This window comes from Gasterosteus aculeatus, chromosome 21 (genome assembly GCF_964276395.1).
Source record: "Gasterosteus aculeatus chromosome 21, fGasAcu3.hap1.1, whole genome shotgun sequence".
Classification (NCBI taxonomy): Eukaryota; Metazoa; Chordata; class Actinopteri; order Perciformes; family Gasterosteidae; genus Gasterosteus; species Gasterosteus aculeatus.
The window spans coordinates 2,761,658-2,776,483 of NC_135708.1; the positions used below are offsets into that span (position 1 = coordinate 2,761,658).

The 14,826-nt window shown below is 45.8% G+C and overlaps 2 protein-coding genes across 2 annotated transcripts in view; both read left to right on the top strand.

The window, feature by feature from the left end:
• The window catches only part of LOC144390248 (protein NLRC3-like), a 124,050-nt gene extending 116,997 nt beyond the window's left edge, over window positions 1-7,053 (top strand). Inside the window, exon 11 of the mRNA XM_078096707.1 lies at window positions 5,904-7,053. Coding sequence (XP_077952833.1) covers window positions 5,904-5,997 — 94 coding nt within the window. The 3' untranslated portion in view covers window positions 5,998-7,053. The remainder of the gene's footprint in view (window positions 1-5,903) is intronic.
• The window catches only part of LOC144390332 (uncharacterized), a 243,100-nt gene that overhangs the window by 16,354 nt on the left and 211,920 nt on the right, over window positions 1-14,826 (top strand). The window lies entirely within an intron of this gene.

Sequence of the window (14,826 nt, forward strand, 5' to 3'; positions counted from 1 at the left end):
TATATGTCTCTCACAAGAACAGACGAGCCTGCTTCGATGCATGCCCGGGAAAATGGGCGGGGCGAGTCACATCCGGGTATTATGACCGTTCTCGGCCAGATGCGGACTTGAGAATTGGAACAGTACTCGGGCTGTGACTGATGACGTTCCACGAGTCCACGAGAACAAAAGTCCACACAAGGACGCATATTGAGAAACGGCCAGTGTAATACGACTACTGGACGCGAGGGGCGAGCGAGAGCGAGATGCAGGAAGTGTTCCACGTATTAAAGCAGGGGGGTCCAAACTTTTTTCACTGAGGGCCACAGACAGAAAAATATGTGAAAGGTTGAGCCGCTCACTAAAGTTAAGGTATATCACCTCTAGTGTATTAACAGTAATACAAATCAATCAATCAAATGTAGGTCAATTATGCTTGATAATTTATTATACTTACAGAAAAAACTGCATAAATCACATGTCTCCATTATTGGGTTTTCATTTTTTTTACAAAAAGGGTTGGCAGCTCATCCTCAGATTGCTTCTTCGTCAGGATGGGGACCCCCTTCACAGCCCTGTATAAAGAGGGAAGGCTTTATTTAACCTACTTATGCAAATCATTCATCAGCTAACGTGTTTTAGAAAATGTTATCAACTTTAATTGACTGCATTTATGAAGTAATTGGGCTTTTGAACACATGAATACTGTGTAATATATTTGAACTCGCCTACAATGGGAACAGTGTTGCACTTAATGGGAGCAGTGATGCTGCTCTGGACTGAAGGACGGCTGGCAGGTCACGAGTAAGTTTGCTGGTTGAGATGTGAAGGACATCACAGAGATGGCTGTCGCTCATTTTGGTTCTCAATCTGCTTTTGTTCAGAGTTCACAGAGAAAATGTTTGCTCGCATATGTATGTTGTGCCAAACAGACTGGTCATTCTTTTTGCGTGGCGTCGCATCAGAGGAAACTTGGCCTTTTCCAAGCTCCGGTAGAAGTCGGGTAGGGAGAGGAGCTGCATCTCGATGAGTTCTAATTGCAGACTCTCTTCCACTTCTTCTGCATCCAGCAGGAAGGGAGTTGAGAACAGCTTGATTTCTTTCTCAATGACAGAAACATCCTGGAAGCGCTGATTGAATTGTGTCATAAGAGTTGTGATCACAGAAACATATTTCCCCTTTTTAGCAGAGAGGTCGGCCTTTGGATGAGCACGTTTGATTTCGGACAGCGTAGGGAAGTGCGCAAGGTTGAAGTTGCGTAGTTGTGTCTCAAAAAGACGAAGCTTCGCACAGAAAGTTGTGGTACAAGCTGGTCTTTGCCTTGTAGGCTCTTGTTCAGTGAGTTCAGATGACCAGTAAGATCAACTAGAAAGGCAATAAGGGAATAAAACCGCTTCAGCACGGAGCCGCGACTAAGCCAGCGCACGTCACAATGATAGAGTACGTCCCCGTATTCAGCATCGACATCAGATAGGAAAGCTTAATTCTCTGTGGTAGAGCCCTCGTGCTCGAATTATGTTGACAGTTTTCACAACTGTGGTCATCACATCGCCAAGCTGGACTGTCTTGGCACAGAGAGCTTCTTGGTGGATGATACAGTGCAATTTTACAGCCTCGCCTCCACTCTCTGGCACCTTGGCGCACACCATAGATGCCATTCCTTTGCGCTCGCCTGTCATAGCGGGAGCCCCGTCCGTTGCAACTCCACACAGCTCGTCCCATTTAAGTTCCATCTTGTCAATTGCACCTGACGCGGCTTCAAAAATGTCCTCACCCGTTGTTGTGCCCTTTAGACTCCGAAGATCAAGCAACTCCTCCGTGAGGCAAAAGTCATCGTCAACTCCCCGCAAAGAAATGAACAGTTGTGCGGAGTCTGTTGCATCTTTCATCACATGCAATGGAGTAAAAGTCAAAAGCACAAGCTTTATGTGACACTTGATTCTGTATGTTAGCTGACAAGTCTTCGATTCAACGCACAATTGTGTTTGTGAACATGCTCACGTTGTTGAATTCCTGCATCTTTTCCGGGCACATTATTCCAGCGACTTTAATGAGGCACTGTTTAACCAAGTCACCGTCTGAGAAAGCTTTCCCGCGGCGCGCTATGAGTTGAGCTACCTCATAGCTAGCTATTGTAGCGTTTTCTTGTGTGTTGTTAGCAGGGTAAAAGTACTGTTGTTGAGCCTGCAGGTTAGCTGCCATGTGCTGGACTTTGTCCTCTCGCTCAGCAGCAGTGTAGGACGTGAAGGTCGGATGCTTGGTTTCGTAGTGTCGTCGTACATTGGACTCTTTCATCACTGCAACCGTTTCATTGCAAATCAAACAGACACACTTCTCCTTGACTTCTTTGAAGAAATATTCATTTTCCCACCGTGTTTGAAATGTTCTGCATTCACTTGCTATCTTGCGTTTCTTTGCTTCTGCCATTTTGTCGTCGCGGAATATTTTTATTTAAACATTTTTTTTGTGGAAAAGCTGCATTAGGACTGCAGCTAGTGAGTAGCTCCACCTACTGGTCAAACTAAGAACTACAATACAGTCAAGGGCAAGTTTCATGTGTGGGCCACATTCCATTCTATTTTTATAATTTGCTGCGGGCCAATAAAAAATGGATCCCGGGCCGCAGTTGGCCCGCGCGCCGTACTTTGGACACCCCTGTATTAAAGCAACGAGGAAGACGACAGTCGCACTGCTATGGCAACGCCATCTGTTGCTAGGGACTACGGCTTGGACGAAGGAGGGGGGGGGTACTTAGACGCGGCGCGAGGAGATTCTGTCCCGCGACCAGCGGAACGTAGATCAGCAACGTGAATCAGGATGGTCGGATCCATGTGTGTGCAGTTACAGAACCAACGATGTGGCTGGCGATACGAAATGAAACCACAGGCAAACGGATCTCACGGCGGAGACCCGGGAAAAGAAAAGAAAATAAGGAACTATTCTGACCATGAAATCATTCAGCAGCGTAACACAGTCGGCGCTTTCACTCTCTTACAGCAAACGTATCACAGCATCAGATCCACAGGGGACATTACGACATTTGCAGGTACACATTCAAACATCAATCAAAGGTAGCGGATTCGTTGATCCGGACTCTATCGTACCACGTTATGACTGAACAAATCACATAAACATCTAGTTCATATCAACACGCTAAATTAGTCTGCCCAGAAAACCAGTCTCACTGTTTGATGGGCGTTGGTCATCAGCTTCCAGCTGACTGAGGACAGTTGAGCTCCGCGTAGGGAAACTCAGTGGATGAAGGCGATTTCGGCCGTGGGGTCCGAACTTCTCGTTGGGAACAGAGGCGGCGGGGGGTCAGAGAGCAGCTGTCTCTCCGCTCCTCTGGAGTCAACAGGAATGAAATCAAAAGGGAAAAGGAAGCGGGACGTAGTGGAGCGCGAGTCTTGAGTTCGTCCAGCGAGATTAAGACTGAAACTTGGGAATTGGAGGGAAAGAAAAGAAACAAAACAACGTTGTGTTGTCTCGATCTGTCACTAACGGGAAGTCAGGAGAAAGAGATCGATCCTTTGGCGCAATCTCTTCTTATGAACTTTAGGTCCATAAATAAATGTCACTGTCCTCGGCCAATGGGAGCGCTCGGTGTTCTTTGGTACGTCCTCTTTTTATGGCCAAGGGGGTCTGGAGAGCTGCAGGGGTCCTGTTATCAGCCCCTGGCATCAGGCCACGGGGACCCCTATATGTTTGTGTTCTTCCTTTGTCCTCAGTGAAGAAACACGTGGTGAGGTTCATTAGCAGGGTGGAGGCCCAACAGAAGTATGAACATTTAGCATCCAGACACCCGATTGGTTTTCTCCGCCATGCGCCTGCAGATCAGAGCGACGGCGGGTGTGAAAAGTGGTCGGTGGAAGGATCCTTTGTCAGAAGCCACAAGCCGATCTCAGTTGGTATTTAGCGACATGGACCCTCCTCCTCCTCCTCCTCATGCAGATTCCATGTAACGTTACATGAGGACCTTCATGACCATGAGTTTGTTGTTTTCTACCTTTATGGAGAATCTGCCACAACACAGCGACTTGCAAGTAGCGCAGCGCCTAAAATAAAGTCACGTGTGTCTTTATGCGGCTTTAGGAATGAACACAAAGGGATTCTGTATTTGCTCATAAAGTCTGAAAAACGGCTTATTTGGCCGATGTTTTGATAAGCGACCGAAGCCAGTTCAGTGTTTCCATCATTATAACAGGGGTGCCCCCCCATGAAGTAGTACAACGGGGAGACACTGCAGTCCACCTGATCAATGGGACAACGTGGACGTCCTCCGACTCGCCTCATTCAGCCTCACTGGAAAATGGCTTCTGCTTTTATGTGTTACAGTTGTGTGATAAAGTGTTTGCTGCCTTCCTGATTCCTCATTTCTTTCATGTTCAGGCATGAAAATCCCTCACCTTTTTTTGGGGGGGGGTATGGCAGCAAATCACTGTCAATATTCCAGAGCGCAAATCAGGTTGATGCGCGTAAATCAAACATCCGCGAGCAAATAAATAAATAAATAAACAAATAAATAAATAAATAAATAAATATCTCTCGTGAGACGGACTTTTGAACGTGAACTTCGTTGCTCGCGAGGAGAATCTCTGCTCGCGCTGGAAGGAGTTTTCTACGCGCTCGCTGTTGTTCTTTCTGACAGTAAGGGGGCGGAGCCAGTCACCATGGTCTCTACACCTGATTGGTTACAAACCCCGTCTTTGGATTGGCTGGAGTGATGCATTCACACAACTATAGAAGCCCATTTCCGCACTGAAGAAAGGGGATAGAAAGTCTAAATTATGAGATAAAACGTTGTGAAAACACAAACGCCACCTTTATGTAACCGTAGTGGAGCGTAGATGACAACCAGCTACAAGCATCATTTACCATCATTACCGGCACATTAAGACCGATGCGTCCAGCTGAAGAGATTCAGTCACTTGAATATCCAGAAGAATATGGAAGAGATTCCACTGACAAGTGCTACAGGCGGAATATGTGGGGGGGCGGTTACAGGCCAGTGCCTTTTATTCAGAATGTTGGTCCCTGGGACAAAACCAGCTGAAAACCCCTAGAGGGGAAACATCCTTCTCACCTTTTTCACCCGTGACCCGTTTTCATGCCTGCATGTCACACTTAAATGTTTCAGATCATCAAACTATTGTAAATATTAGACACAGATAACGCAAGTAAACACAAAATGCAGTTTGTATCATTAAGGGGAGAAAAGAATCCAAACCTAAATGGCCCTGTGTGAAAAAGTGATGAAAACATAAATGAAGTGAGGTTCATCACATCTTTGGAAAGCCCAGTTCCATTTCTCCAGCCACAGCCGTTCTCAATCTAGAAATCACTTAAATAGGAGCTGCCTGACAAAGTGAAGTAGACCACAAGATCCTCACAAGCGAGACATCAGGCTGCGATCCAAAGACATTCAGGAACAAATGAGGAACAAAGTCATTGAGATCCATCAGTGTGGAAAAGGTGACAAAGCCATTTGTAAAGTTTTGGGACTCCAGCGAACCACAGGGAGAGACATTGTCCACAAATGGGGACAACATGGAAACATGCACATTGTGTGAGTACTGAATGGTCTGTATCTGCTTTATCTTTATGAAACAGTTTAATGTGAATGTTCCTTTGCACACGTCCCATGAAGCTTGATCTGTAGCATGACGTCATTTCTCCCGTTTGAATTCACATCTGGTGAAAGTACAGTGACAGGTCCATTTCTTATTTGTTATCCATCCATCTTCTTCATGAATATATTCCAGCACCTCGTCGCTGTGTGACGCCTGACTGACAGTCTGTGGTCGTCTGTAAGTAGTGGTAGAAGAAGAAGAGGTGCTCCATGTGGACATGAAGGACAAAGCTGTGTGTGAGAGTGATGTAATGTCCATGTCTCCATGCTGCTCTGACCCCCCTCCTCCTTTCAGGGTGGAGCCTGATGGAGTCCGATGGTTGAGACCAGGTCTGAGGAAGTGTAAGTGTGCTTTGATTCATGAAGATTCAACCATCTTCACACTGTGACATCACTCATTCACCTCTGTGATGTCATCATCAACGTGTCAGTAGATGAACACATGATTAATAACTGCAGCTGTATTGTGTCTTGTTCTCTCATCAGATTCCTGTCAACTCACAATCGACACAAACACAGTAAACAAACACCTCAAACTGTCTGACAACAACAGGAAGGTGACACATGTGAAGGAGGATCAGTCGTATCCTGATCATCCAGACAGATTTGACCACTGTCCTCAGCTGCTGTGTAGAACTGGTCTGACTGGTCGCTGTTACTGGGAGGTCGAGTGGAGAGAAGACGTTTATGTATCAGTGAGTTACAGAGGAATCAGGAGGAAAGGATACAGTAGAGACTGTGTGTTTGGACACAATGATCAGTCCTGGTGTCTGAGATGCTCTGATGAAGGTTACTCTGTCTGTCACAATATGATAGAAACATCCACCACCTCCTCCTCCTCCTCCTCCTCCTCCTCCTCCTCTGGTAGAGTAGCAGTGTATGTGGACTGTCCTGCTGGCTCTCTGTCCTTCTACAGAGTCTCCTCTGACACACTGATCCACCTCCACACCTTCAGCACCACATTCACTGAACCTCTTTATCCTGGGTTCAGGTTCTTGCCTGGTTCTGGTTCCTCAGTGTCTCTGTGTCCTCTTCAGGAGGGAGAGTCTCCTCCTGGTGGAGAACCTTCCTCTCTGCTCACCACATAGTTCAGTCTGTACAGCTGATGGTGGTTCATGTGGGTGTAGATGCAGGTGGAGCAGGTGAGGGGTACCTGAGCTGGTCTGGACTCTGGGGGGTCCACAGCTCTCTGGGACTCAGATGGAAGTGTGAAAGAGCTCAGCTTAATGCTGCTGTGCTCCTTCAATCAATAGATGATCATTTAGATATTGGCTCCTAATTAGGCTTTAATCTTCATCTTTATGTGTTCAAGAAGACATTTTATAAGACGCTCTTTCATCTGTCCCCCCATATGAGACAAATGTCTCTGCATAATAAATTGTCCTTATCTGTGTGTGGGCTTCATTAGCATTCATGCTAATAAAATCAAGGTGTTGCTTTTTCAAGGATTGTTGGTGTGAAATCTAATTCCACATAATGAGGTTTGTTGTGAACAAAAAGCTTTTGAAAGCTTCAGCAAACCTCTGAAGAAGGTTTAATGACAGATAATATCAGGTACTTGTGTTTTTATTACCGTTAGTATATAATAGTACAACGTTTAGTGCCTCCATGTGTTACTCATTCTGCTTCTACTTCTTACATCTCTCACTCTCACCAGTAGAGTGGTTACCATGGCGACGCACGCTAGCATCCGCCTGTTGCCAGGGGTGTTTATGAGAACCCCCCGTGACGCATGACCGTCGTGTGTGTGTTTAAACCTGCAGTGCGACCACAAGGTGGAGCTAGAGGACCTTTGTGAGGTCATCAGGGTGGAGACAAACAGAAAGATAAGTGTGTGTGTGTCTCAAAGGCTGCATCCTTGTAGCCTGCAGCCTTCAGCAGTCTTCTGGTCTACCTGGTCTCGTCCTACAACAACTGCGTAGGCTGAACCGAGCGGCCTCTGAGATGGGACAGTCTGTCCTACGGGGGACTTCCTGCTTGCATCCTCTAAAAGTTGAAAGAATCAACCAACTGTCCTCTTCATTTTGATACCAGGCACAAGTGACGAATGTGCAAGAACTTTAATGGATTTGCTCCACCATTGTTAGAAAAGGTTTCACTCAACGCCGGTAAAATCATTGAACATGACGTTCATTAAACGCCTGCAGAGTTGACACGTACAAGTCTTCAAGTTATATAGTCTAAGGTGACAAACATCTCTGTCCTTGGGGGAGGTGTGGGGGTGCTGGATCAGCTCCTACTGGTCACCTCCACATTAAAAGGGGGGACAGCATTGTCATGCATGATTAAAGGAGACGTAAGAGACACCTAGTCAATAAAATATTACACTACAATACTCCTGTATTTATTTATGCATCCATTTAATTATACTTAAGTCATTTTTGGTCCTCCATAGGACAGGACCCCCCTGGGAAATATATTCCTAATTGCATGGCACCATCCAAACGTCAAAGTATTCCATGAGATCAAATAAGTAGCTGAAAGAGGAACCGACACACTGACAAAAGAGCCAAAAGCAAGGAGATGTTCCACCTGCAGGTGCACACCACTGTGTCCTGTATCTCCTCCTCATCCTTCATGTGCGGTCGGCTCGTGTTGATCGTACTTACAGAGCTCACACTGACTCGCTGAGCAGCTCCAGCAGGGGGCGCCTTGTCCCTGTGCTCACACGTCATTGAGACAATGATGGAACGAGAACATCTGGAGGAGTGCTGTACGAAGAACATATCTCACACATAAGAAACACACAACTCTTGCTGGTAGGACACGTTCATCATTTTGTGTCTTCTCTTGAGATTAGTTTGTCAAGAAGACATTTGTAAAATAACGCCTCCATAATTCTCCCAATTTACCAGGATGGTGACCAGGCTCATGACAGTTTATTGCCTGAATGAAGTCCCTCAGCAGAAGATACAAACAATAGAAGACAATATGGAGCTGTGAACATCCTTTCTGCTGGTTAGACGATGCAGAGAAGTTTCATTTAGTTGAAGCGTGTTCTACGTGCAGGCAGGACCATCTCACCTGTCACTGCAAACGCTGGTGTTTCAGTCAAGGCTTCATCCTGGAGTGTGTCAGAGGTCCAACGTGTGCGACAAATGCTCTGTTGGGTGTCGCCGCGTTAGTTAAACTCCCACAGTGCCGCTTGACCATGTGACTGCTATTCCTGTGTGTTGGGATAATTAAAGGGCTCAAGTGAACAGTGATCGAAAAGGCTGAAAACTCTTTAAAAGCCTTTTGCATTTCAACGCTGTGCTCCGCCCACACATTGGACGTGTGCGTCCACATGAGGTGCTACTCTCAGTGGCGTCCCCTCCACCACTTGTAATGCTTGGCTGGAGCCTCCCACCCCTCCCACTGCCAACCAGAGGCAGGACTTCACCCTCCTCACTCTCCCTCATGGTTGCTGCTGCGGGCTGACAGAGGAAGGTAAGGCTTTGCCATCCTTTACTTCACTGTATGTGCTGCTGTGACGACCTAGATGTTATATAAACTGTACGCATGTATCCAGCACAAAATAACATCTCAGGCTCGTCAGTATCAAAGTTATATGGCTAATACAGAGTTTGGACACTTGTTACGTCGGTTGTTGTTTGATTGACATGCTGCTGCATGTATGACGTGTATGACGCGTGTGACATGTATGTGTTTAGTAGCCTGTTCTGGACTTCATGTCAACGCGCCATTGGTCTGTCCACCAGTGACTGTCCATCAGCACAAAGAGAAGGCTAAATATACAGTATAGAGCCTGTGATTATGGGTCAGCGAGTTGTCTGCCTCAGTGTCTCTCTGTGTGTTTTGCCATTTTCAAGCTCTGCTGTTCCTTAAGTGTGTAGTCTGAAATGACTGTTCAACGACTGAACCAGTTGGAGAGGATGGAGACGATGTTAGAAGATGGAGTGGACCTGTTTTTGCTACAGGACGCATAGTTCTGTCTGGCCAATAGGATGTCGCATGTGTACAGGATGTACTTTGTCATTCTGAGCTTGATGAAATGAATGGAATACAGACAGAAAGTACGATGGAGCCACTTCTTACCCCTCTAGCATCAGTTATAGGTGATGTGCGTCAACATGTTACGTGCATATCGTCACACGGTTTAAGGACAGAACATTTCACTCACCCTTCAAACTGTCATCTGTGACAAATACAAGTTGTGAAATCACAGCATCATCTAAAGAACGGTGTAAATGACAGTAAACAAGCTTCAACCTGCAACAACACGGATCTTTTGAAAAGGTATTGGACTCAATCTGACTACGATCACACAGTAATATCCTGACGGACCGTACATCTTCTAATCCACCACAAGGACCAAAGGATCTTCTCAGGCGTCAGTCAGAAATACATGTGAGGAATAAATGTTTAGTCCTCTTTGTTCTGTGAAGCCAGCAAAGGCGTTGAGCAATCCCACCAACATGTGTGCAGGAGGAACGCTGTGTGGTGCTGCAGCCAGCGGGGATGCTGGATGTGGTTGCTGTGCTGCACTTGTGGTTTGGAAGAACTTGGGTTCACTACCTGCAGATCCCCACTGTGTGTATTTAGAAAAGCAGCCTGCTTTAAAATGAAAGAGTGGGGCGCTGAGGAGAGGACGTGGAGATGGATCAAAGCAAGGATCCTGCTGGAGACATTTGTAGAAAAGGTTCTCCTGTGTTGTCTCAGTGTTGTTCTTTGGGCCTCCTGCTGCTTTACACCATGTTCTCCTCTCACACTGGGACCCATCTGTCCTGCAACAAACACCTGTAGGAGACACTGGATACCAACCAGAGGACACGTGCCTTTTCAGGAGCACAAGTTCTGTTTTCCAAGCTCTCATGTGACACTTGGAGGACGGTGTGTTGCACTGAGACCTAAAGAACTCAAGAAGAAGAAGAAAACCACAAACACGCCACGACAACCACGTCTATTTCTCACACACGGTTTATAGTTTTAGAGTGTGTCATTGGGGCCAATTCAGAGGGCGAGCTAAATGCTAAATGCTATTCAACCAAAGACACAAAGCGTGTTTCCATCCACCTGCGACACACACGCATGGAAAAGACCCGAGAGAAAATTATATGGACTCAGAAATAACGCTTGGCTGAGGTAGAGAGTCAAAGGAACTGATAATGTGACTTCAACATCCACTGAGGTTTGTGCTCTGCTCATGTCATCTCAAATAGTGGTGGATTAAAATGGCTCATCTCAAAGGACCTACTGCAAATAATTGCATGACGGTACTGGAGGGATAGAAACATACATGTGGAAGATTTCTTCACAGCTTTATTTGAATTTTAGGGGCAGTAACAAGTGGGTGGAAACCGAGTCACTGTCAATCATCTTCCACCACGTCCTTAAAACACATAAAACCCAGTAGGGGTCCATTCAATCATCCCATTTTGAGCACATATGGTCCCTCAGTCGTGCACACAGGCTGCAGTTCGGCCCTGTGGGGGCCTCACTGTTCACCTGTTTAAAGCCCATCTTAGCGACATGCAATTTGTGAGGGAGCAGGTTGACTGTGCATTTAGACACTACAATGACAAAGATAGTTGGTGTTATAGATTTATCCACCACATCTAGGCAGTGATCAACAACATTACCTGATATCGTTCATAAATTCATTTATTTAGTTTCTTAATGCACTTATAAGCAGGATACCATTCTCAACAGGTTTTGTATTATTTCAACTGTAGTCTTTTCCCATCGCGACGTTTACTTTATACTGTTAACTAATTGTTTTGGAGGAAACAAATGAATTCAGAAATAGAAGCAGCTTGGTGTAAGAGAGAGAGAGAGACAATAGGCCGTGTCCTCCATCGTAACAGGCTGCGAATGAAATAAGTACACAAAGTACCTTTTGAGCGCAACTGAAAGAACTGCGAGCTCAGTATGTGCAAGTAAGTGTACAATCAGACACGTTTACTGTAATCCAGATTGTCTACAGTACCACATACTATGTACTCTTCAGTACATACAATGCATGTGAATCAGAAGTGGATACAGTAGGCCTAATGGAACTTTACAATATAGAGTCTCTGTTCAACTTGCTAAATTCTACACACATTTGATTGTATTCCTAACAGATGATGTTTGACTTGGAACCCTTGGACAGACCCCATTTGTTGATGAAGCAGGCTTCAATCTCACAGAGGAGAAGGAGAGTAAGAAACGTGGTTGGACAGCGGGCCATTGTTGAAGTCCCTGGTCAACGAGGTGGCAATGTGACAATCTGTGCTGCTATCGGCAACCATGGTGTTGTACATCACCATGTTACACTCGGACCATATAACACCCAGCATCTTCTACGATCTCTGCCCAATACAAGGCATTTTATTTGAGCAGCAGGTTCAAGAGCTAAACGAGAATCCCATTCCCACCCATGTGCTGGTGTTGGACAATGTCAGTTTCCACCGAGCTGCTCAGGTAAGGGAACGGTTTAACATCCACGGTCAGTTTATGACCTTGTACCTCCCTCCATACTCGCCTTTCCTGAATGCGATTGAGGAGTTTTTCTCCTCATGGAGATGGACAGTGTATGATAGACAACCCTGCACCAGAGTAGATCTGCTGCAAGCCATGGAATCAGCCTGTGGTGATGAGGAATCATGTCAGGGCTGGATCCATCACACAAGAGGCTTCTTCCCCCGTTGCCTAAGGAGAGAAAATATTGCTTGTGATGGCGACAAAGTGCTCTGGCCTGACTGAGCCCAAAGAGCAGAAGAAGCACATTGATGACATGTTGACTCCTTTGGTTTGTGTCCCTTTTTCTGTAGTATTGTATACTGTAGTAGGCCTACAGTGCATTGTGGGCTGTATCATGTACTATAAACACATTGTATGGCTTTGAACACGGGGCTTTCTGTGGTGATTGTGTTTTGTTTGTATGTGTTCTCCCCTTTCCCTTCGGTGTTCTCCTGTGTGTTTGTGTGTGGCTGGCTGGTGGTTGTGTAGCACTATGGAGGTGCCACCCTTTTGGCAATTAACGCCAGGTGGCTGCGATTAGGTGGGCCGGCTTAAAAGTGGCACGCCTCCACCAGCTCTTCCTCTTGCCCTCTATTCTGTGAGGTGCGTCATTTCCGGGTGACGGGACGCGTGCCGCTCTGAGCTCTGAGCTCTGAGCTCTGAGCTCTGAGCTCTGGGGTCCCGTGGAGTATTTGCTTGGTAAATGCAGAGCTACCAACTCTCACGCTTTCGTCGGAAGACACACGCACTCACGCCACACAACCAATTTCTCACGGCAAAAAAAGAATTGTGATTTTGGGCCGAAGCGCGTTCGTTCCTTTTCAAACTCCCCGACGATAGATGGCGCTAAGGAGCACGTCTGTAACCCTATACGCTGCATAGACATCCTGTTTACTCCAAAGAGTCCCCAAGTTAGCAACAGAAGGTTTTCAAACAGACACAACGGGAGAAACTCAGGAGGAGCAAAGACTAAGCTACGTTAATGACATGTGGTTCAATTAAGTACTCACTCTCCTTAAACCTGGAAAGAAATGATTAGTTGTGTTTGTGTGTGATTTTGAGTGGTGAATGTAAACTCTGCTGTCAACCAGCAGCAGGAGAGCACCTTGTTAACCTCTTGGTTTACTGCATGCTCAAAACATCACAGCGTTGTTTATTAAGGTTGCTCACGTCTCATTTATCTTTTTATTTACAGGCCAAAGAAAAAGACCCTCAAGACATTTTAACATAAAGACGGGAAATTTGTGCAATAGAATTAGGCATGTTTTTGTAAATGAGAGTAGTTATTAAAAATCATTTAAATTCTTTAAGGGAGTAAATATGTCTCGTAAAAGACCTTTGCCAGGCCCAGGACAAAAAGGAAGTCTGTTATAATATTTAAAGAACCAGCAAAGTCAGAAAAGACAGACAGACAGACACACTGTCAGACCAAATTATAGAAACAACAGGGCAGAAGACAGAGTAGCAACACACAGGACAAACTGACCAACAGTGCAGATGGAAGACGACCCAGAGGGACAGAGGAGACTCCCCCAATCCAACCGGGCCAGAAGAGGCTCTGGCTGGAGCAGCAACATATAGAACCCTCTTTAAAGTGAGTGGACCTCCACATGTCCCTTTATTACAAGAGGGAGTATTGAGAACTCATGTTGCCACCAGGGTGCGACCGATGTAGTGCGCCACATACAAACTAAAGGCCTCCAAGAAAAGCAACAAGCTCTTCAGTCCACAGCCACAATATACAATGTTGGAGGGATGTCTGCACAAGAGGTCAAGGTATGATGTGTGGAATATTCCTGTCGAGGTTCAGTCAAGAGTTTTGTGTCCCAGTTGAATACGGTAAATTCATGGTTGATAGTTTTGACTAATTTGTGGTTTGTATTACAGTCCAACTTTCTTAATTTGAGATCTCAGTTGCTGAATGAGTTTTTTTTACCTGTGCCTTATTATGACAGGTGTCTATTTGAAATAAACTATGGTCTTTTGGGAAGATTAATCATTTTTATTTTCTTACAGACTAGAAGGGCTGAGATCCAAATGACAGCTGGGTTGGTGGTCCATGATGTTCCTCTAGCCTTTGCAGACCACCTGGGGGCTCTCCTTAAAGATTGTTTTGGAGATTCTAAGACGGGACTCCAGGTGTGCCAGGACTAAATCATCCTGCATAGTTAATGAAGCTCTGGCGCCTTATTTCCCCCAAGAGCTTGTGAGGGGGTCAAAAACGGCGCATACACCCTTTGTTACGGATGGGTCAAATGACACGGGTATATCCCAAACTATTTGTCTCCTACAAAACATTTGCTTTGTGTAAACATCAAACATGTACATTTGTATAATTCTAACTCGTCATTATAGGAGCGCAAAAGATGAACCCGCTCACTGTCTGGGTCTTCATGGGAGGCAAAGTTGTCGACCAATGTTTGGGCATGTGTACAACAAGTGGGAAGGTATGTGGAACAGCAAGCGAGATCTTTGCCATAATTAAGTCCACCCTAGAGGAGCATTGTATCCCTTGGGAGAACTGCGTGGCTATCAAGTCTAGAAGGCCCCACAAGTCATGAGCAGATGAACATGAATCAGAATAAGTTCAGGCATACCACCCAAATCTACTGGAATGCATGAAATAACATCTACTTAAACCAACATGTCCTGGGGGTGGACCATCAGCTGTGTCTGCTTCACAGAATGTAACCAATGTTGTCCATCTCCAGTAGGCCGCCGCTATCAACGACTTTGGGCCCCACAAACCACCAGAATGCAGCGTACAACATGGG